We start from the raw sequence: 21,030 nt of genomic DNA, 5'->3' as shown, positions 1-21,030 counted from the left end.
CCCCCCTCCCCCAGCTTGCCGATCCCCCCACCACCGACGATTTAAGCGCGACCAGAGAGCCCACGTATAAATCCTCCGTGTCTCTGGTTCTCGCGAGGAAACGATGGGGGACGATAAAATCGTTGGGAAATTATTATTGTCAAGTATGGGATGGGAGGCAAAAACGTTTCGGAGAATCGGAACCGTCGCGCGTACCTGCTCCGATCGATAACAAGGAGAATCGTTTTTGTGGGATCGTTTTAACAAGGTGTTCGAATTGGATAATCGGAATGTTTTTGCTGCTATTGTTAAAAATACTGCTCCTCACAAATGATTCCCAACTTACCCAGCATTACCATAATTATCGTATTTTTGTGAAATAATTAACAAACAAATCTTCCACCTTTTTTTTTGTGTGCTATATTGTACACCCGTTCAGCTCTGAACCAAATGTATTAAAATTACGAATATACATTTTGTTTTACCTAAATTCTACTTCAAATAGCAAATGCAACTTTTTTTATTACGAGTATACTCGACATAAACGTCGAAAGCATGTGAATAAAATTGGTATGTTTCAAAATCTTCGATTGCCCGAGTTAAATAATCGTATCGATCGCCATAGATCGAACACAACCGAAAACAGTTGAACCACACGTTCCCTCGCTAGTTTGCTCACGGATACCCAGTGTGTACAGGGTTGGTTGATCCAGATGGGGTGGGAATCGTGGAGTGGGATGCTTGGTACATCGCATTTGATAAATGAATTTTCGCTACGCGCACGAGTACGCACACGCTCAACCAGCGCGCGATCATCCGCGCATCATGGAATGGTTAATGAAATAAACGTATCGATGCGGGACTGATTGCTGCGGCTAATTCGTCTATAAATTTGCAACCCCCTCAGTTTTAGCGGACACAGTGACGCGCGAGCGCGCCTTGAAATCAATTTCTGGCTCGATTTTCGAAGCGGTTTGACGTGGCTGCCGCAAAATTTGAATAATTAATAAGTGCAAAAATTCTGTAATAAATCTGACAGATAGTATTTATTAGGGTACGTGTTGGAGATTTTTTTGCGATTTTTTAATTGAGTATCCTAGTTGCGAAAAATCAAGAATGATGAAAAATATTTTAGACAACTATAAAATGGTATATTCCAAGTCCAAATCGGTATAAGAGCACTTTTGACCCCCTTATCCTCCTATACCCTTTAGTTAAAAATTTAACAGAACATTCTGAAAGCTTCAACATTCGATTGCTACCAAAAAATCGCAAGGTCTGCGATAGGATCATTGAAAAAAAGAACGTTATAAAAATTTCCCATTAACACGAGCCTTTCAACACTAATCGAGGATTTACTGTGCATACGTTTTATAGTACAACTGATCGTACAACCTAGGACGCTCCGACTATCTAAACGACAGTTGAGACGTTAGCAGCCCAGTCGTATAACTCGCAGGCTGAAAATCTGTTCTAATCGTCTTGTACAGCTCCCTGTGCAACTTGTCGTACAAGTCGTATCTTCTATGGGGGCGTTTAACCGTCTGAAAAAAAAAGAATTGGGTCGAGAGTGGACCAGGGAGTAGGACTAGTAGGTGATCCGGGGTCGAGAAACTCCGTTGGGAGGGGGAACCCCCAAAGTGGCCGTGAATCGGTGTTTGTGGTCGAGAGGTTGATAGCATCGAGGAGAGAGAAAGAGAGAGCTGGGCGTCTCGCCAACCGAGTCAGCGATCCCTCAGAGGCGACCGCCTCCCCCGAGCTGCCGCTTCTCCTTCGTGTTTTCCTCCTTTCCTCTTCTAACACCTCCTACACCAAGGTCTCTCCCTCGTCCGTCTCTGCTTCCGTTTCTCGCCTGATGGTGGCTCTCAAGGGGGGAAAATCCTTCCGTTCTCTTGACATCGTGACCTAGGGCAACGGCGAACCCCGAGGCATGATAAAACGGGATGTGCCCGTGACAGCACCCAAACATAACCCTCAGAAGGAGCCAACTCGCCTCTCCTTTGTCCCTTTCTCTATCTCTGTTGGTCCTTCATGTTCTACCCTGTATCTTGATCTCTTTCAGTCCCTCCACCCTGTATCTTGGTCTCTTTCAGTCCCTCTACCCTCTCTCACGCCTTCGAGGAACTCGAGGGCCCGGTTCGTTGACCTCGACCCCTTCCGTTCCCTCTCGACTCCTTTTCTTTCCTTCGCTTTTCCCAACAGAACCGATCACTGGATCCTTCCTGGGCTGCTCCTCTACCTCGCCGATGACTCATGGACCCCGTCCCACTCGTGGAGTTTATGTGTATACTATACTCCTTTTCCAAGGGGTGGCTGAGAAAGACTGGTCCATCCGATAGCGAGACATGGAAACCTAGTGTACTGGGTCAGGTCCCTTTCGATTGAACTCTGACCCGTTCCTGACCCAGACCTGGATCGAAACCGTTCACGGACCAATGTGACTGATACCACTTTCTGGAATATTTCTTTTTAAATTTGTAGAGCCAAATCATTTTAGTGGCGCTTTACCGTTTGTATTTAGAATGGAGGTTTTGGATGTGATCAACTCTGGTAGCGGTGTTTTGGGGGACGTTTCTTTCAGTTTCCTTCGTTTCTGAAGATGCACCGGTTCTTGCGTCGGTCTTCGTTATTTTTCCAAAGTAACTATCGATAGCAGTTAACTGTTTCTTGCAGCAAACAATAGAATTCTCGTCTTTCTAGTAAATAATCAATAACTTTACTAAATCTAATCTAAAAATGGCCAAGAACGGATTGACCGATTTTTTTTACCAAAGTTTCCGATTCTCTTGGATCGAAATGAAAATGAAATGAAGATGAAATGAAACGAAACTATACGTGCCATCAGTAACGTCGACTAGCACTCGAGGGGTGAATTCCACCCCCCTCGGTGGTTAACACTCGGACCCATCGACAATCGACACGGTTTTCCATAGCTAGAAAACATCAACGGAGGAAATTTCACTTCCTTAGTGACCGCTGTCAATGGTATTACCATCATATGAACTCGGTTAATTGAATTGTACCCTCGGAACAAGGGTAATAACCCGCAAAACGACCCGTGGGCTGGGACGTAACGCAACACCCGGATAAACACGCCACGACTGCCAAATATACATACAATACAGGGTGAGTCGCTTAACAATGCCACCTAAATTTATTCACAAACTACTTGTTGTAGAAACAAATGTTTCAAACAAAAGTTGTTCTATATTAAACGGGGTGTATAGTGTGATAATCAGTTTTTTGATATTTCGCTTTTTTATCGAGAAACGAAGGTGACCTTCAGTTTTTGTGTCATAATCTGTAATACTTGATTCTGCAATTTCAAAGAATATTGAATACTGTCAAAAACTAATAATTACCGAGATGTTCGTCAGTGAAGGATGATGGAACTTTTGTGCATAACAAGTCCATACGACACTTGTGTTGGAAATTACTTCTGTTAGTATGTGCTACTAAAAAAATAATAAGTAAATTTAAGTGGTACAGATAAGTAACTCACCCTGTATATGTATAATACGGGACAGCCGGGACACGAGCGTTGAAGTTTATTCAATCACCCGTCTAATTTCACCGCCGCGTCGTGTCAGCCCCGGTGTGGGGACTGAGTCGAATTTCCGGCCGAATTTTGAATAATTCCGACACGGTTAGCATCAAGTTTACATCTAGAATTTTTTTTTAAATGAGCAATCATTTTTTCAGAAAATACAGAGTGGTTAGTAACTGATTGTACAACCGAAAAGGGGGTGATTCTAGATAAAAAAAAATAAGTCGAAAATGTAGAATGAAATTTTTTAGTATGAGGCTCTACTTTCGAGAAAATCGATTTCGAAAAGTAGTAAGTAGAAACCGAATGCAATGAACAGACACACCAGCCAAGGCCTACTCAATTGTACGCGTAGCTAATAGATTTTCAAAGTTGATTTTTTCGAAAACGACACCATTAACAATAATTCCTAAATTTTTAGAATCCTCACAATTTATTCATCCAGAACGAAGATTCGAAATATACAGGTTGATCAAAATCATGAATTCCCACAGTTCCCACAAACGCTACAAGTAAAAAACTGAAAATTCCTTCTTAAGTCCGCAGACCTACAAAATTTCCATAGAACATTCACAACCAAACGCAATAGAGGATTCCCAATAACTTCGAGACAATTAGGAACGATCGTTCGATATTTACTCTGTCTTGAGTCCATCGCTACTCCTTTCCGTTCCGTGAAGGATGTGGAGGGAACGTGGAGGGACACAGCTTCGATCCCCGCGTGTGCCTCTTGTGTGCGTGATGGTTTCTACGTTCATGTGTGTGTGTGTGTGTGTGTGTGTGTGTGTGTGTGTGTGAGGGAGAAGGAGGACAGAGACAGAGATCGTTCGTCGGAAGGAAAGCAAGCACATCGATGGAGGAGCGACCGTAGAGGGCGCCGAGGGGAGGGCCAAGGGAACGAGAGAGCCGCAAATAGATTGGGGAAAAAGTGGGAGAAGGACGGAGCCAAAAGAGAGAGAAAGACAGGAACGATAGGGGTATGAAGGAAAGAACTGGCGAACTCGCAACCGGACTATAAAACTGGCTTGACAAAACGAAGGCGGCGAGAGCACCGCGGAACGATCGGTTTGCTCGTCCGTACACCTCCGAACGAGCTTTGTCATTCTATTTCACTTTCTCCCGCGCTCCGCCCCTCCTCCCGTCGTCCTTCCCCCGCCCCCTCGATCCCCTCGCCCCGCCCCCCGTCTCTCGCGGCGGCCTATCGATTTTTCGAAGCCAGAACGACGCGCGTTCGTTTAAATAAAAGACGCGCCTCTTTGTACACACTTAAGAAATTTCTTTACTCGAGCCTGGTCTTCGTTTTTGTTTTTCACCCTATCGTCTCTCGTCACCGATATTTCGACCGAGTTCCTTCTCGTCCATGTTGTCATCGCGCGCGTATGGAGCCGTTCGTGTGACGTTCGAGAAGTTTTTACTCTTGCCTACGGTCTACAGGGCGTCTTAATGTTTGGTGGTCCAAAGGGCGTTTCAATATTGCGAGAAGTTTGTCTAATAGAGAATATGAATAAGAATATGAATAATACAGTTCTCTCGAAATAAGCAGTCTTTGGAACCTATGTCGAAGCCTCCTCGAACATGTGTTCGAAGTATGATCAACAGTCACAGAGGTAGTCGCTCCAATTCGGTTGACAAGTGTGCATAATGGTTCTACAGGATGTTTTTAAAACAATTCGTCAGGTGTTGGAATATAACCCGTACACAGATCAGATTACAGCCGATGCATTAAGATGTCATGACATCAAAGTATCCAGAGAAAACAATAAACCATTTCACATCGCATTACACGATACGAGTACCGTCAGTTATTACAGGGTGATCCAAAAAGAATGAACTCCTTACATGTATTACTAATCATATACGATCATGAGTGAAATAAAATTTCTTTATTATTGTTATTTTGTCATCAAACCCTGAGCATTTGAAAAGAAAAGTTTAAAGATTCCTCATTGTTAACGATATTCCTTAGTTTGATGCTCTGTCTACTCGAAAGCTTCTCGAAGCCATCGCCAACGGTGGGTCGAACGAAACTAAACGAAACTGCATTGTACAAGCCTTCCCAACCAGTCCTGTTGTTGCCTAGAATTGATACATGCTCACGTGAAAGTTTGATTAATCCATCAGAAACGATGCTTTATCGTATTCAGTAATCTATATAGGGTGGAGCACTTAAAAAGATTACCTATGATTTACGTTGATATTATAATCCATCAACCAAAATCGATATATATTCGAAGACGATCGTGTTTCTATATCTATCACTGTCATGATATTTTAATCATTTTTACAGCAGTTCACGAACCAATAATTTGGACTGCTTTGGTAGTTTTAATGCTAAACTGAATTTCAGTAATTTTACAGAAGATGTAAGATCGCACAAAATCTTTCAAGATGAATCCACTTCAAATATTCAAATATACCATTTATCTTATATTTGATACAAATACCTAATACTTTTCAGCATAAACATAATATTACGTATTATATTCTTCTCTTATTATTATCATGTAGATTTTGATATCATTATTTATCTTTCAAAAGAATTATCCTCATTTCCAACTCAAAGCCCTAAGAAACATTCGTCATTTAGCAATCGTCCTAATACCGTTCGCGTTTTCACGAGGAACCAGGAATTCACGAATTCCCCGCGGAATTCCCCATGTTCCAGCGTCGTCGCTATGGGGTGGGACGAGCCCAAACGACGGCAATTAAAACGGACGTGATAAACGCCGAATCGTCACGCGATAGTCCCACTGGGCGAGAGAAATTGATAGCGTTCGCGGTAGTGGATGTAACTTCTGACCATGAGAAGAACGACGCCAAGAACTGGCGGGAACGCGAGTAGTTCGCTCCCAAATGCGCGTCGTCGAGTTTTCACGTTTTGATTAATGGCTCTATTAGGGCCTGGTTAGAACCCTTTATTTTAATTGGCCCGTGAACGTATCTGTACGCGGCTGGCAAGACAACTTTCGGAATTCCCGTTGTTCGGCGGAGTTGAGAACCGCTGCGTGCTGCATAGTTGAGGAACTATTGCTGAAGAATGGCTCTGGTCCCTCGCTCGTACGCTCTGCAGTGGTTCTCAATTACATTCGAAGTATGATTATTATGGTCCTGATATTGACACTAACACTCTAACACTAATAACGGATTTCAGATTATTTATGTTACAATTACTGAAATCCTAGAGATACTTTCATTGGAATTTATGTTAACCTTTAATTTCTTATACAATTTATATTATAAGTATACAAAATAGGTGTAAGTCCTTGAAAAGGGTGGTTCCTGGTTCGGTAAGCTAATTTATTTTGTTCCCTTTTTTTCTGTTCACAGTCACCGGGGGTGATGCCATTTTACGGCGACTCCAGCCCCGGCTTCCGGCCAGCGGCCGGCTTCGGGAATACCGTTTGGCACCAGGGAGTCACTCCCGTGGGAACGGTCGCTGTTGAAACGTCAGCAGCGCCGTGGCCACCTCAGCAGTTCATTCAACAAATTCCGGCCCCGAATCAGCTCGAGGAGCTGAGATACCATACCCAATACACCACCACCTCGCCGTACCATCCGCAGCCAGGTAAATTGAAGAACGAATCGTGTTTCCACGGGAATTTATGAATGGACCCCTATTGGATCTCCACCGAAACTTACGACCTTCAATTTCACCAGCCATGAAGACTCGGTCCTCGACGACCTTATATCCATAGACATTTGTACCTGATTGAACGGCGGATTTTATGCATTCGTAGCATTTATCGAACGTTTGATCAAAAAATTTTCCATTTGGTCGAGTCACACAAATATAACCGCGGATGATGATGCATTTTTAACGTTACCTGACTTGCAGAACGTGGCAAAATTGAGATTCCAGGAAAATTTCAGAACATTTATGCATTATTACTGTCGTATTAAAATCCTCGGTATAGGGAATAGAATTCTGTGCAATGCTTATTTTTTTTCTGTTTAGTCTAAGTAACGTCTGTTTTCCTTTTCTAAATTCAAAATTAGCGAAAGATACTTAAGAGTTCGATTCTTCATCCGTTGTTCAATTTACACGTTCATTATTATTATGTCATTTGTCTATGGCGAATGTTACTTATGATGAGTTTCAATTATTTTTCCTGCACGGTTCTGTACAGCCCCGAAGACAATTATACCCTAGAAATTTGTTTAAAAAATTATTTTTTAATGAATTATTAAGTCTAGACCACAGTCGTAACTCGGATGATTTAACCCGAATATGCCCAGTGTTTTGGTGTAAAGGCACCCAACAGATGTCTATATTTTATTGTCTTTCAAGTTGCACAGTTGAATCACCTACTAAAAAAATACTTAGAAACTACCAAGAGGCATACTAAAAATTGAGACAATTCTTCATAAAATATTGTAAAGGATATTAAATAAAACAGTGTTACGAAAGAAAAAGTACACTTTCAGAAGAAAAACGTTTTCGGGTATATCGGGATTAATTAGTCATCGCTCGATTTTAGAGTGTGGTTTGACATTACCTTCGAGACCTGAGAAATGCAATTGGACGGTATTAGTACCGCAGATCTGAGATATTCCGCGGAATCAGCAGCCGCGAATTTTCTGATTGCAGTCGCGTATCAACAGCAGACTTTCATTACGACGGATCAGTCGGCGTTTCAACGTGCCGGGGCGACAGGACAATACACAATCACGGGGCAACCCTCGCCCTTGCCGCCTGTAGCCGCACAAACGGTACCGTCGGCAGCTCAGAGGCCGTTAAACGGTCAATTCATGGATCCTGCTGCCACAGCGACCCAATCAGTCGGTTATGAAAGGCAGGATTACGTGAACGGTTACCAACAGCAGGTACAATTACACTTGAATCGTTTTTAATTAAAAGGAACAGTACATCTTCATAAAATATGCTGCGGAATGTGTGCAGGATGTTTCGAAATCACATGTACAGTCAGTCCAGTCTCTCTCGTCATCAGATTCGAAGAACAGAAACGAATAGAGCCAGCCAATATAATTTCACAAGTGAACCAAAAAATTCTTTCGAAAGAGAGACACTTGAAACATCAAACATCAAACCGTGTAGTATATCTTATAAAGAGAAATATATACATATCTATATATTGTATATGTATATGTATAAGAATAGGCGTCTGATGAAGTGACCGACATTAATGCTGCAACCCTCAACAACCGATTTTAAGTTATAGACCTGGAATGATGATCTTTCCAGGACGTGACGATGGCCCCGCCGCCTTCGACCACCCCCACGAGTCGCAGCAGCTCGGTCCATATGGATAATCAACAACAACAACAACAACAGGCCTCCCAGCAGCCCCAGCCCCAGCCCCCGCAGTCACAGACCGACACGCAGGTGAAGGGATTCGCGACGATCGCCGCGAGCAATGTGTCGGGAAACGAGATGCCTGGGTATCCACTTCAACCGGGCCCACAGAGTTTACACAACTCTAACGGATATCCAGGCTACGTGGAAATGGGTCAGCAACAAGTACAGAACCAATGGCAGCAGCAGCAGCATGTGGCGCAGCAGTCGCCGCACCCACAGCAGCAACAGCAGCAACAACAACAACAACAGCAGCAGCAGCAGCACATGCAGCGACAGCATTCGGTGGCTGACGGTGGCCAACGACACATATGGTCCGACACTAGTACCGGTGCCAAGATGAATAGCGTGAATAACAACATGAACTGGTCAGACGGGACGATACAACAGCAGCATCAGCAACAACAGCACCAGCAACAACAACATCAGCAGCATCAGCAGCAACAACAACAGCAGCATCAACAGCAGCAACAACACCAGCATCAGCAGCAACAACAACAGCACCAGCAGCAACAGAAGTCCCAACAGCAACAAACCATGCAGAGTAGTAACATGAAATCGCAGGATCAGCAACAGAGTATGCAGATGCAGGGACAACAGGAGCTACCCAGGCCGGCCAGTCACATGAGCTGGGAGAACGGTAGCGTGAAAGAGCCCCAGACTCCTCAGTCGTGGTCGGACAATACCGAGAACCAGCAGCAGCAACAAACTCAGGGAAACTGGTCCCGGCAGAGTCCGAAGCTGAGGGACACCCAGAATCCGAGATTGACGCCATCTAGTCAACAACAACCGCAGCACCAGGCCTGGCTTCAGCACTCGCCGAAGCTGTCGGACCATCAACAGAATCCGTCGTCTCACCAGAACGCCAGGATGACGCCATCCGGTGGTCAGCAGCACAATTGGCAGCAAAGTAGCCCGGAGATGCAGCAGAACACGGGTCAACAGAATCCAAGGTTAACGCCATCCGGCCAGCAGATGCAGCAACAACAGACACCGCAGCAGCAACAACAACAGCAACAGCAGCAGCAGTGGCCGCAGCAAACGAAAATCGAGAAGAGTCCCAGGCTCACACCGTCCAACCAGATGTCCTGGCCAGACACGCCCACTAGTCAACCGAATTGGTCGCCGAACAGTATAAAGAGCGACGGTAGTCAGCAGCCGCAGCAACAGTGGCCCGATTCCCAGCCGAGTCCTAGGAGGACGCCAGGGCATCAACCGGCCGCGTGGCAGTCTCAGCAACCGCCCCAGCAGGAGAACAAAATGGAGAGCCAGATGTCGTGGTCACCGAGCTCGGTGACGGAGAACCAACCCACCTGGGGACAACAGGCGACCAAGCAGGATATGCAAAACTCAGGTGAAAGAGTGCTCTGGCAGCAACAGCAGCAGCAACAACAACAACAGGCGACCGATACCAGTAAACCGAACGGGTTCGCGGATAACCAAGATGCTCAGGAGAGTAACGTATTTGCTCAATCTAATCGTGTAAATTTAAACAGCCGACTGAAATCAATGATACTGAACAAGCAACAACAACAACAACAACAACAACAACAACAACAACAGCAGCAGCAACAACAGCTACAGCATCAACAACAGATGCAACAGCCGCAACAACATCAGATGACCCACCAGGAGCAGCAACATCACAATCTCCACCATCAGATGCAATCGCAGCACGTGAACAGCAACAGCGGTTCGAACGGGGATTACCATCACACGGACGATCGTGTACGGGACGAGAACACGGAGAAGCAACATCAAGAGAACAAGACCGATCAGTACATGAGCCAGTCGAACATCATCTCGTTGGCGCAATCGAACGAATCCTTGACCGGTAATTTTTTATTGCATAGCCACCACCCTCGGGTCGATAGTTTGCCCGACGGTGGTGGCTTATGGGAATGGTCAGGAGGAGGCGGTACACCGTTGAACAGGGCCGATCAGCTCGCAGAAAACGGTATAACGTCTATCGACAGTTTCATGAAGTTCACGGATGAGAAGACCCCGGTCCAGCTCGTGAAAACCGGCGACAAACCGGAGGATCGTGGCGAACCGCGTGAACATGACGAGGAGATCTGGAAACGGACCGATAAGAGTACAACAGACAATCAAACCGAGGATAAGTCCTTCCAGAGTGAATTGCCGGTGACACGGATCGAGAACGAGGGAAATTTCGACGAGTGTCCGACGAATCCAAGCAAGAACGAAAAAGACGCGACGGAAGGGGAGGACCGTTTCAAGAATCAAGAGACATCACCGTCACGGTTGCCGTTGGTGAACGAAGACATGGACCAGTCCTACGCGGAAAGCACTGAGAAGACAACATCCACCATGGACAACAACGGGACGAGCTGCGATTCCTCGCAGATCATCAAGCAAGAGACGATGATCGGTGACTATGGTTGCTCGAGCTCGGAATGCGCCCCATCGCCAGCTGCCTCGTCGAAGAGCGAGGGTTATCAGCCGAGGGAGATCAAGATCGAGCCCGATCTAACGTCCATGGACGGGAACGATTATAAGTTCCGTGGGGACGGCGGTCCGGCCAAAGTGTCGCCCGGTGTCGGTTCCTGGTGTTGCCGTCGAGGCGGCACCGAGCAACCAACCCCCGAGCATCTGCGCGAGGGCTGTTGCCAGGGTCTGCAAACACGGGACGAGATACTGGCCGACTCGCCCGCGGAGAAGACGGAGAAAACCGAGGGCAATACCGGTGGTGGTAGTGGTGGTCCCCAGAGTCCCCGTAACAACGTCGTCGCGCCGACCACGAAACTCCAAGATCATTTGGAGAAACTGAAGAACAATATGAGGACCGAAGTGCCGGACTGCAACTGCTTCCCAGCGGATGTTGTTACACGAGAAAAATCGAATAATAGAGACCAATATATAGATGAGAAATGTATATTCGTACGAAAGTATATATATACACCACTGTAACTAATAATTACCGGCCGAGACATACACCGATTGTTGTAAATGTGTATCATCAGCAAAAAAAGAAAAAAAAAACAAAAAAAATATATATATACAGAGATCTCCATATATATATAGACAGTGACCCAAAGATGGAACATGCACGTGTGTATACCTAATTTAACCCCCCTTTCTCAGGGGGTATACCTACAATACACGTGGCATAAATGTTTCCGCTTCTGTTGCTTCTCCTTATCGTTGAAAACAAAAAAAAAAAAAAAAACACACGTCCGGGTTTCGTAAGTAAAAATGAGGTGTTCCAACCACAAAGGTCCGCCGGAGCCCGGCTCGTACTACACGCATCTCGGGGCGGCCGCGAGCCTGCCCGATCTACGGAACGATCTCGAACGACGAACCGGCCTTAAGGGAAACGCCATTAGATTCGAAAAGGTCATCTACACCGGAAAGGAGGGGAAAACCACTCAGGGATGTCCGATGGCCAAGTGGGTAAGCGAATTTAAAACCGTGTGTGTTGTTCAGAGGGCTCGAAGACGAGAGTCAGTCAGTCACCCAATCACCATCACATCCTTTTCACCTCATTCTAGGCCCCTCCCCTATGAGTGTGTATGTGCGTGCCCAACCACTAATAACGTGTTCGTGTGTGTGTGTGTGTGTGTGTGTGTTTTAAATTCAATTTGTAATTTAGACGAAATCTTTAGGAATTATTATTATTATTTATAATATATTAATGAATAATTTAATACGGCGATCCACCCACGTTACTATTGTCGAACTCTTTCAGAATTGATCGAGTTGAAACAGTAGAACCTGTACACACTTGTAGAATCGACCAGTCAATTTTGTTTCGCGTAATTCCCGCCATGTTAATAAGCGGTGTACCCATTTTTGTAGTGTCGAAAATTAATTTATGTTAGTGTAACTGTAATATCTTGTAATACGGTAATAAATTTATATAAACACCCCGTGAATAACGAAACTGAACCGGTACATAGGTTAGGAACTTGTTCGTGTTGATACCACGGTTTTAATAGTTTCTTTTTCTTCGTACGCCACGAGAAAATTTTTTTTTTAATATATTCGATCGATTCCAGCGTATACCGACCTCGAATAATTTATTTCACGCGAAACTTATGTTTTCTTTTTTAAGTCGTCCTTCGAACGAGATTAGTTTTTAAGATGTAGTCACGTGTTTTGAAACGTACTTGTTCGTAGCGAAGCGCATGTAACCCTCGTATTTAATTATTATAATTCTTTGACCGTATAACAAACACAACGAGATCTATGTTCATTTTTTACTTTAGCGCTCACTCGTTTTTAATATAACGAATAAAACGGTAAAATAAACGATAAGTCGAAACTTTGTCGACCCTTTTAAATACTCATTTAACAATAAATACGAATTAAATGATAAATCGTTTGTCTTTGTTCATTATTAAATTCTTATTTAACAATGAATAGAAATTAAGTAGCGTGTAAACCGACAAACGTCTAGCGAGTAATAAATAGTCAATACAAACGAATTTAATATATTTGTCGGCTAAGTTGAAAATACATCAATTGTTTTTGTAAAACCCGAAACAGACCGTAGAAATACACAATAAATCGATTTTTTTAAAATTCGAAATTACGAGAGTCTCCTCTTTGAGTGTTCCCGCGCGCAACCCCAAACTAGAGATGGGCAAATTCATTATCTAGATAAAGAGTCTCGAATACCGAATAAAAGTTACAAAAAAAAAAAATACTTCATCATATTTCAATTGATTAAACGTGCAAATACCAATTTTTCTAACAAAATAATACCTTCCCCTAAATAAGCAGACCCTTGTGACAAACAATTATTTTACCTTAACCCTTTCGACGTTTATGTCGAATATACTCGTCATGAAAAGATGGCAGTTCTTTGCTTATTGACGAGTATACTCATCTCTCTACGACTCTTTAAGCAAGAAAAATTTGCATTTGCCATTCAAAGTAAAATTTAGGCAGAACAAAAAACATGTTCATAATTTTAACACATTTTAGTAATTCGAATAATATTCTGCCCAACTCTGGCGGCCCCACAAACTCTTAATCCCCTCGAGAATCAATTCGAATCATTCGCCAAAATCACTCTCACTTTCTTTCTGTCTCTCTCACTCTCTGTATTCCACATTGGTGACGGAGAATTGTAACATCAGTGATTCGGTAGATAATCCGACGATCCGGTCTGGACGAGAAGATCCTGACCATCGTGAAACACCGTCAAGGACACAAGTGCCCGACAGCTTGGATCGTCGTGGCGATGGTCGCATGGGAAGGAGTGCCGACCCACGAGGCCGATCGGATCTATTCCCTGTTGAGCCACAAACTGAATCGGTTCGGTCTACCAACGACCAGACGATGCGGCACGAACGAGCCGAGGACCTGCGCTTGCCAAGGCCTCGATCCTGACAGCTGCGGTGCAAGCTTCTCATTCGGCTGTTCCTGGTCCATGTATTATAATGGTTGCAAATACGCCAGAAGCAAAACCGTCCGTAAATTCCGTTTGTCAGTACGAACAGAGGTGAGTGGATCCTATTTTCTATGGTTCTTAAAATGCTACCCTGGGTTCTTTTGAATATCGAGAGTGGAACTTTAATTTCGAACTATTCGAATAATTCGAATAATTTGATATTTATTAAAATACGTTAAGTATCCGAATACTTCGAATAATTCGAATAGTGCGAAGTATTCGAATAATTTGAATAATACAGAGTAATCGAATAACAGAAATTGTCCGATAATGATTCTAATTTAACGTTTAAAAAACAAATAATTGTTAAGACCAATGTGAAAAGAGTTTCACGATAAAACTGGATTTTTCAGAAAAAAAATTGTAAAATGTTCGAGCTGTAATATTTGAAGATCTTGTGTTCGTTCCAGGAGCAAGAAGTCGAAGAAAGAATGCACGTCCTGGCGACACTTTTGTCGCCGCTTTACCTCAGCCTTGCACCGGAGGCCTTCAACAATCAGACGCAGTTCGAACGGGAGGCGAGCGAGTGCCGTTTAGGATTCAAACCGGGCCGACCGTTTTCCGGTGTCACCGCTTGTATCGACTTTTGCGCGCACTCTCATCGTGATCTTCACAACATGAACAACGGATGCACCGTGGTCAGTATAACCTGAATGATTAAAATTACCCACTCGAGGTTGTTCGGAAATTTTTAGAGGTGTTTATAAGGTTGATTTTGAATCTACAGGTGGTGACCGTGACGAAACATCGATCTCTGTCTAAACCGGACGATGAACAATTGCACGTGCTTCCCCTTTACATAATGGACACCACCGATGAGTACGGATCGAAGGAAGGCCAGGAGGAGAAAGTTCGCGCCGGACATGTCGAGGTTTTGACAAAGTAAGGGAACTTCCTTGTTGTAGAATTTTTCTGCAGTTAACTGAATCCTTCAGTGATTAGATAGATTCTCAAGTGTTAAGCCTCTAGACCTAAGATCCGACCTCTTTTTAAATGATCCGTGTCGTATCTAGTGGTGGCTCACTATTCAGATGTGTTTAAAGAACATCTGACAGAGAAATCTACACGGCTGAAGTTCACTTCCGAACAATTCGATTTAAACAATCTGATAACGTAGCTAACTCCGAGCATAGGGATCTTCAGACCAAGCATGTGTGAAACAAAGTTTATCCGTAAACCCACCGCTAGTTGTATCCTCCGCTAACACTTTAGAATCCAGTCAGAATTGCAGCAGTAACAATAGAAACAACATATTCGTAAACACTTGCTCGTCGCACAGATATCCCTGCGAGGTCCGAGTCAGATCGGTTCCTCTTCAGCCCTGCAGACGCCACGGGAAGAAGCGTAAGGAAGACGAGCCGGACACAGTGAGCAACAAGAAAGACGGTTCGAAGGTTAGCAACGAGAAAGTATCCGATCCGGGCCGCGTGCCGATTCATCATCAAGATCCGGCCAGACCCCATCAAATGAGGGACCCGCAACTGTCCCTGGAAATGGCGTCGATGTTCGAGGGAATGGACGCGCAGCTGCAGAGCTCTCAGGTATCGTCCACGGTTCTAGACAGTCCGGTGTCCATGTATCAAGGTTGGGGCTATCAGAACGAGCAACAATGGGGACGAAACGGTTGGCTCGATCAACGCAAGAACAACTGGTTGAATCCATGGGGCGAGTACTCGTTCGGTGGTTTGGAGCGTGACGCGAAGGTCGACCCGGATAGCACCAGTCTGGACGATATAAGGCCTAGAAGCGCAGTTTCCCAGGACGAGCACCGACCAGGCTCCAGAAATCTACCGAATTCCCCCATGGAGTCGCCAAGGAACTGCTATCCCCATTCGCCGAGAGCTCACCCAATATCGCCGAGAAGCTCGCACGCGGGAACGCCCACCGATGCTTACTCGATGTCACCCAGAGCTTGTCCACCGACGCCGCAGGATCAGAAAATGACAACTTCGCCGAGAAACACGTACCCAGAGGCCGGCTACCCGCCTCCCTCACCTAGAAATTATCCGCAAGCGTACGACAATAGACAAGGTAGCGCGTCCCCGAAGGCAGGCTCATTTCCGTCGCATTTGGATCAAAGAAGTCTGCTCATCCGATCGAATCAGCCCCATAATAACGTGAACAGTCTTCGCAACGTTGTCGGACAGGCCTGCGACCAAACGAAATTACAGTTCTCGAAGCTACCGCCGCAAGATTCTAGTCAGAAGTATCCCGTGACGCAGAATTATTTGGACGCCCAGAAGTCGCAGGCCGAACAGTTCTCGAATCGGGCGCAACAGGTACACTACCAACAACAGCATCCTGTTGTTCACCCGGCGAAGAATTTCCCGTATCAGGGTCAACATCATAACAACAATACCAACGACATGTTCGCCGGTGGTCTCTCGGTGTCACCGTGCATGGAGAACGCTAGTCACAAGCCGTACAGCAGCGGCGGCAGCAGTCCCAACCTATTGCTTCATAGCTCGTCGAACTTAGGTGGCCATCAGTCGAACGATCAGAGTTTAGGATCGATCGACCAGAGGAAGTACCGTCAACAACAGAAGCCAGAACAGAAAACCGGAATGAATCAAATGTCACCAGCGCCGTCTGATCACGCGGGTGGAGGAGGAGGAGGTTGGAACATGCTCGGTTCCTGGTACCCCGATCAGGCCAGGCCTTCTTACGATCAGCAACAAGGATTCAACGAGCAGGTTCACGTCGAAAGGAGTCCTCAACATCATCAGGTGCCGATGGATCACCAGAAAGCATTGAATTGGACAGAGAGAATGCAACAGCCGGACCAGTCGAAGCTACACGGTTGGGAAACGCCTACCGATCCGTCGCCGTTCCGTGTTCCGAAGGGTAGACCTCCATCGAGGACAGCGTCCAATCAGAACCCAACGGACAATACATATCAGAATTCTTCCAACAGAACGTTCCTCAAGCCCCAGGACCCGGCTCGTAACGTGTACGCGGACAGTTTAAGCAATCACGCTCCGAGCAACAGTACGCCGAGCAATCAACGAAGACCGGACTGGCCGGAGGACAAAACAAAAGACGGATTCCACGAGGCGGCCAGACAGACAACGGGCAATCCGAACAACGCGAACTGTTTCCCGTGGCCGGAGGAGATGAAGCAGGTGCAGGACTTCCACGCCGCGATGCCTGGCTTGGGGCATCCCCACGCATCGTTCCCCCAATACAGCTATCCAACGTATCCCGTGTTCGACAAGCCTTACACGAACACCTGGGACGGTTACAACTACCATCAGCCGTATCATCATCCGCAAACGGCCGAGTATCCGTCCCAATTCTACCAGCAACCGAAGCGAGAAGCCTGTTTCCCGTCGCCGCAGTACCCCTATCAAGGTGTCCCAACGCCCTATCAGGGCCTGAATCCCGGCTGGGCCAGATGGGAGACACCTCGATGGGACATCTACGGGCCGCCGCCGTATTTCCCGGTGATCCCAGAACCACCGCCGAAGGCTGAACCATTGGGCGAGGTTGCCGACTACAGCGACAACGAGGAGTGTTTCAAAGACTCGCAGATGGGCGGCGTGGCGATCGCTCTGGGCCACGGTAGCGTGCTGTTCGAGTGCGCGAAACACGAGATGCACGCGACCACCGCTCTCAGGAAGCCGAATCGGTTAAATCCGACCAGGATCAGCCTAGTGTTCTATCAACACAGAAACCTGAATCGACCCAGACACGGTTGGGACGAATGGGAGGAAAAGATGCGTCTGAGGAAGCTAGGCGTCGCGAGCACCAACGCAACAACAACGACAAGTACATCCTCGTCCACCGTCTCGCAGCCATCCACACCGTCTACTCCGACCAGCCCAGCAATTATCAACGACAAGTCCACACCGATTCCGCATATTCCGAACGTGCCCAGCTCGCAGTTCATGATGCGATCGCCGACGTACACCACGATGACCTGGACGACCCTGTTCCCGATGCATCCGTGCATGATAACCGGTCCTTACCAAGAGGGCGGGGCGATCGGATGAGTGATCGTCGGGGGCCACGGTTCGAACCATCGATGATGAACCGTGGCCGCCAGGGGGATCGGATCGATCTCGTCGCTGAACGCACGGAGCTGATCCACGAGCGCACAGGGAAACCTAAAACCCGGAGTTTGTGATGATGCTCGACGGGGGACCAATGGTTTGGATCAACAGCACAACAGAAAAGAGGAGGAGTTCAATAAAACGGGTGACTCTTTCTCTCTCGCTCTCTCTCTCTCTCTCTTTCACTTTCTCTCTCTCTCTCTCTCTTTCTCTTTCTCTTTCTCTCTCTCTCTCTTTCTCCCAGGGATCAAAAACACCAAAGCCGTCACCGGAAACCGACAAAATGGGAACTTGTTTCTCACCTCTCGATGAAAGCTATCCATCGTCCTTAAGATGTATGTGTATAGAGAGTTATGAGAGTAGTATATATATATATATAATAGTAGAGGAGATGGTTCAAATATGGAAGATGAACACGAGGATGACGAAGAGGCGATCAAAAAAACATGGAACGAGAACGGAGCTCGGAGAGACGGGAGACAGAGTTATAATCGGGGCTTCCCAATTTTTTATATCGATCTTTTTACACGAATACATGGACAGCGAGCAGCAGCAGCAATGTCCCGAAGCCGTTCGAAGAGGCTGAAGAATGGAATTGTAGAGGGGGGAAGGGGGCACGCGCGAGAACCGTGGTGACACTGGAATTACCTCTTGTTTGATCGTGGTTGTGTGTTCACGCACGGTTGTTAACCGGGGATAACGGAACCGGGACACGCGATTTAGGCTGGGAGACTCGATAGAGTAGAAAACCAGGCTAAACCGATGGGGATGACTTTAGAGGCGGGAACGATGTAATGGATGAATGGGGAACGTATCAGATTGTGTGTACATTTTTTCATTTGTTTTCCTTTATTTTTTTTGTCCTTTTTAAATGGTTTCGGTAGAGTCGTAATCGTGTCTAGCTAGTCCAAGCCTACAGATCACAGTAACAAGTTTTCACGCGCCGGTACAAATGTATTTTACTTTTTGTACAAAACACGCTGATCTAAACGTTGTATAATCACACGCAGATATATGTATATGTATATATATATATATACATACACATATATATAGGGGTCGTCGTTCTGCCATTTCTTATTATTTTGTCGTTTCCGTGCACGTGTTGTCCTTGTTTGTTTTTAGCAATATACCTGTACCCTTGGACAGGGTACAACTCCAGCCCCATAAAGCAACCATACCCCCCCCCCTAACCTAAAAGAAAGAACGTTAGTTTCAAGTTGGATTACTTTGTGAATGTCCGTTTGCACAATCTCGACGACACACAAAACATACACACGTACACACACACATATAGATACAGTACATATAAATACATACACATGAAAATGATCTCAAGTTTTTAAGCTAATTAATTAAACGATCATTAACAACGTTTAATTTTCTTTCTTCCTTCTCTCTCTATCTATTGTACACACCACGTATCTCTTCCTCTCTCTCTCTCTCTCTCTCTTGTTTGTTTTCGTTCGCCTATTTGTACATTATGCGCTTGTTAATCATCGTGTATTTATTATGTAAACGTTTTTCTATTCTTTTTTTTTTTTGCACGTGTTTGCACCCACGTAGGCTCTATTATCACCGTGTACCAATGTAAACGGAGGGGGGGGGAGGGGGAGAGTAGAGTTGTAGGACAACCCCCATCTCCCCCACATATACACATATTTTATACACAATCGCGGGTGTACACGCGAAATTATTAATTTACTAACAATTCTCGTCCTTCGGGTCGGTTGAGTACAAAGCATCCTTTATCTAACCTAAATATCGACAAGGGTAAACGCCGCCGAGCAGTTAACGCGGGAAAAGAGGGGACACACGTATACACACACACACACACACACACACACACAGCTATATATATAAAACAAAAAACAGGGGCACAGCCGCGAGAATAGAGACAGCCAAAAAAGCCTATCTCCGATTTTGTCGTCTTCTTCGTACCAGCTACGTTCTTCCGACTGTTTTCTCCAAGCCTTTTAGAGTCTAGCACTCGATCCCCGCACGTTATATGTGTGTACACATATAGGGATCGTCTTCACGGTGTGTAGAGCCTCTTCGCGTATGGACAGGAGAGGCCGTATTTTTTTTCTGTCGAGTAACGCATAAAACGAACGAGATAGAACACATTTTACCGTCGTGTCGCGTAAACTAAGGAGAAAAGAGTGTAGGATACGAGGGGTTCGAGGAACAACCCTCTTAATTACATTTTTTTTTTCTTTTTCGAAGTGTAACGGTTCTCTGTAAGAAATCCATCGACCAAAAAACGACGGCGAGATAAATCACACTTACGAGTGGTTTGTTTTACCTGCGTGTCGATATTGAATCTCTTTTATTATCCCACAGGTATTTAAATCCTTGTAAATAGAATCTCCCACCCCCATCCACCAACCCCCTTAGATCTATTATATATGTACTTTTTTGTCTTGCAAATCGCGTTTTACAATTTTCTCCTCCGTTTCTCCCTTCTATGTTTTTTCTCTTTCGTATTTTTTTTTTTTTGGTAATCAACCTTTTTATCGTAGCGATCGATAGGGATTAAGGATCGACCCGTATATCGTGTCGTCGTAGTCGTCGGTTAAAAAACGAGCGAACGGAACGAGAGAGACGCGACAGAGGAGTAAGCACACAGGCGGGGACAGCGTTCTAGGGGTGGCGAGGGTAGTGTAACTTTCCACACACACATACACTCACTCACACATACATACATACATACATACGT

At 45.5% G+C, this 21,030-nt stretch overlaps 1 protein-coding gene across 3 annotated transcripts in view; it reads left to right on the top strand.

The window, feature by feature from the left end:
* Positions 1–18,498, top strand: part of LOC107185337 (DNA N6-methyl adenine demethylase-like) — a 169,440-nt gene extending 150,942 nt beyond the window's left edge. For all 3 annotated transcript variants that reach the window (XM_015572998.1, XM_015573000.1, XM_015572999.1), the window contains 8 exons: positions 6,854–7,091; positions 8,115–8,350; positions 8,730–11,679; positions 12,073–12,254; positions 13,957–14,310; positions 14,670–14,897; positions 14,987–15,141; positions 15,539–18,498. In XM_015572998.1, the coding sequence (XP_015428484.1) occupies positions 6,854–7,091; positions 8,115–8,350; positions 8,730–11,679; positions 12,073–12,254; positions 13,957–14,310; positions 14,670–14,897; positions 14,987–15,141; positions 15,539–18,251 (7,056 nt within the window). In that variant the 3' untranslated portion in view covers positions 18,252–18,498. The remainder of the gene's footprint in view (positions 1–6,853; positions 7,092–8,114; positions 8,351–8,729; positions 11,680–12,072; positions 12,255–13,956; positions 14,311–14,669; positions 14,898–14,986; positions 15,142–15,538) is intronic.
* Positions 18,499–21,030: the final 2,532 nt, after the last annotated feature.

This window comes from Dufourea novaeangliae, unplaced genomic scaffold (genome assembly GCF_001272555.1).
Source record: "Dufourea novaeangliae isolate 0120121106 unplaced genomic scaffold, ASM127255v1 scaffold60, whole genome shotgun sequence".
In the NCBI taxonomy this organism is placed as follows: Eukaryota; Metazoa; Arthropoda; class Insecta; order Hymenoptera; family Halictidae; genus Dufourea; species Dufourea novaeangliae.
The sequence above is the reverse complement of the archived record's forward strand: the minus strand, read 5'-3'. Positions and strand labels throughout refer to the sequence as shown.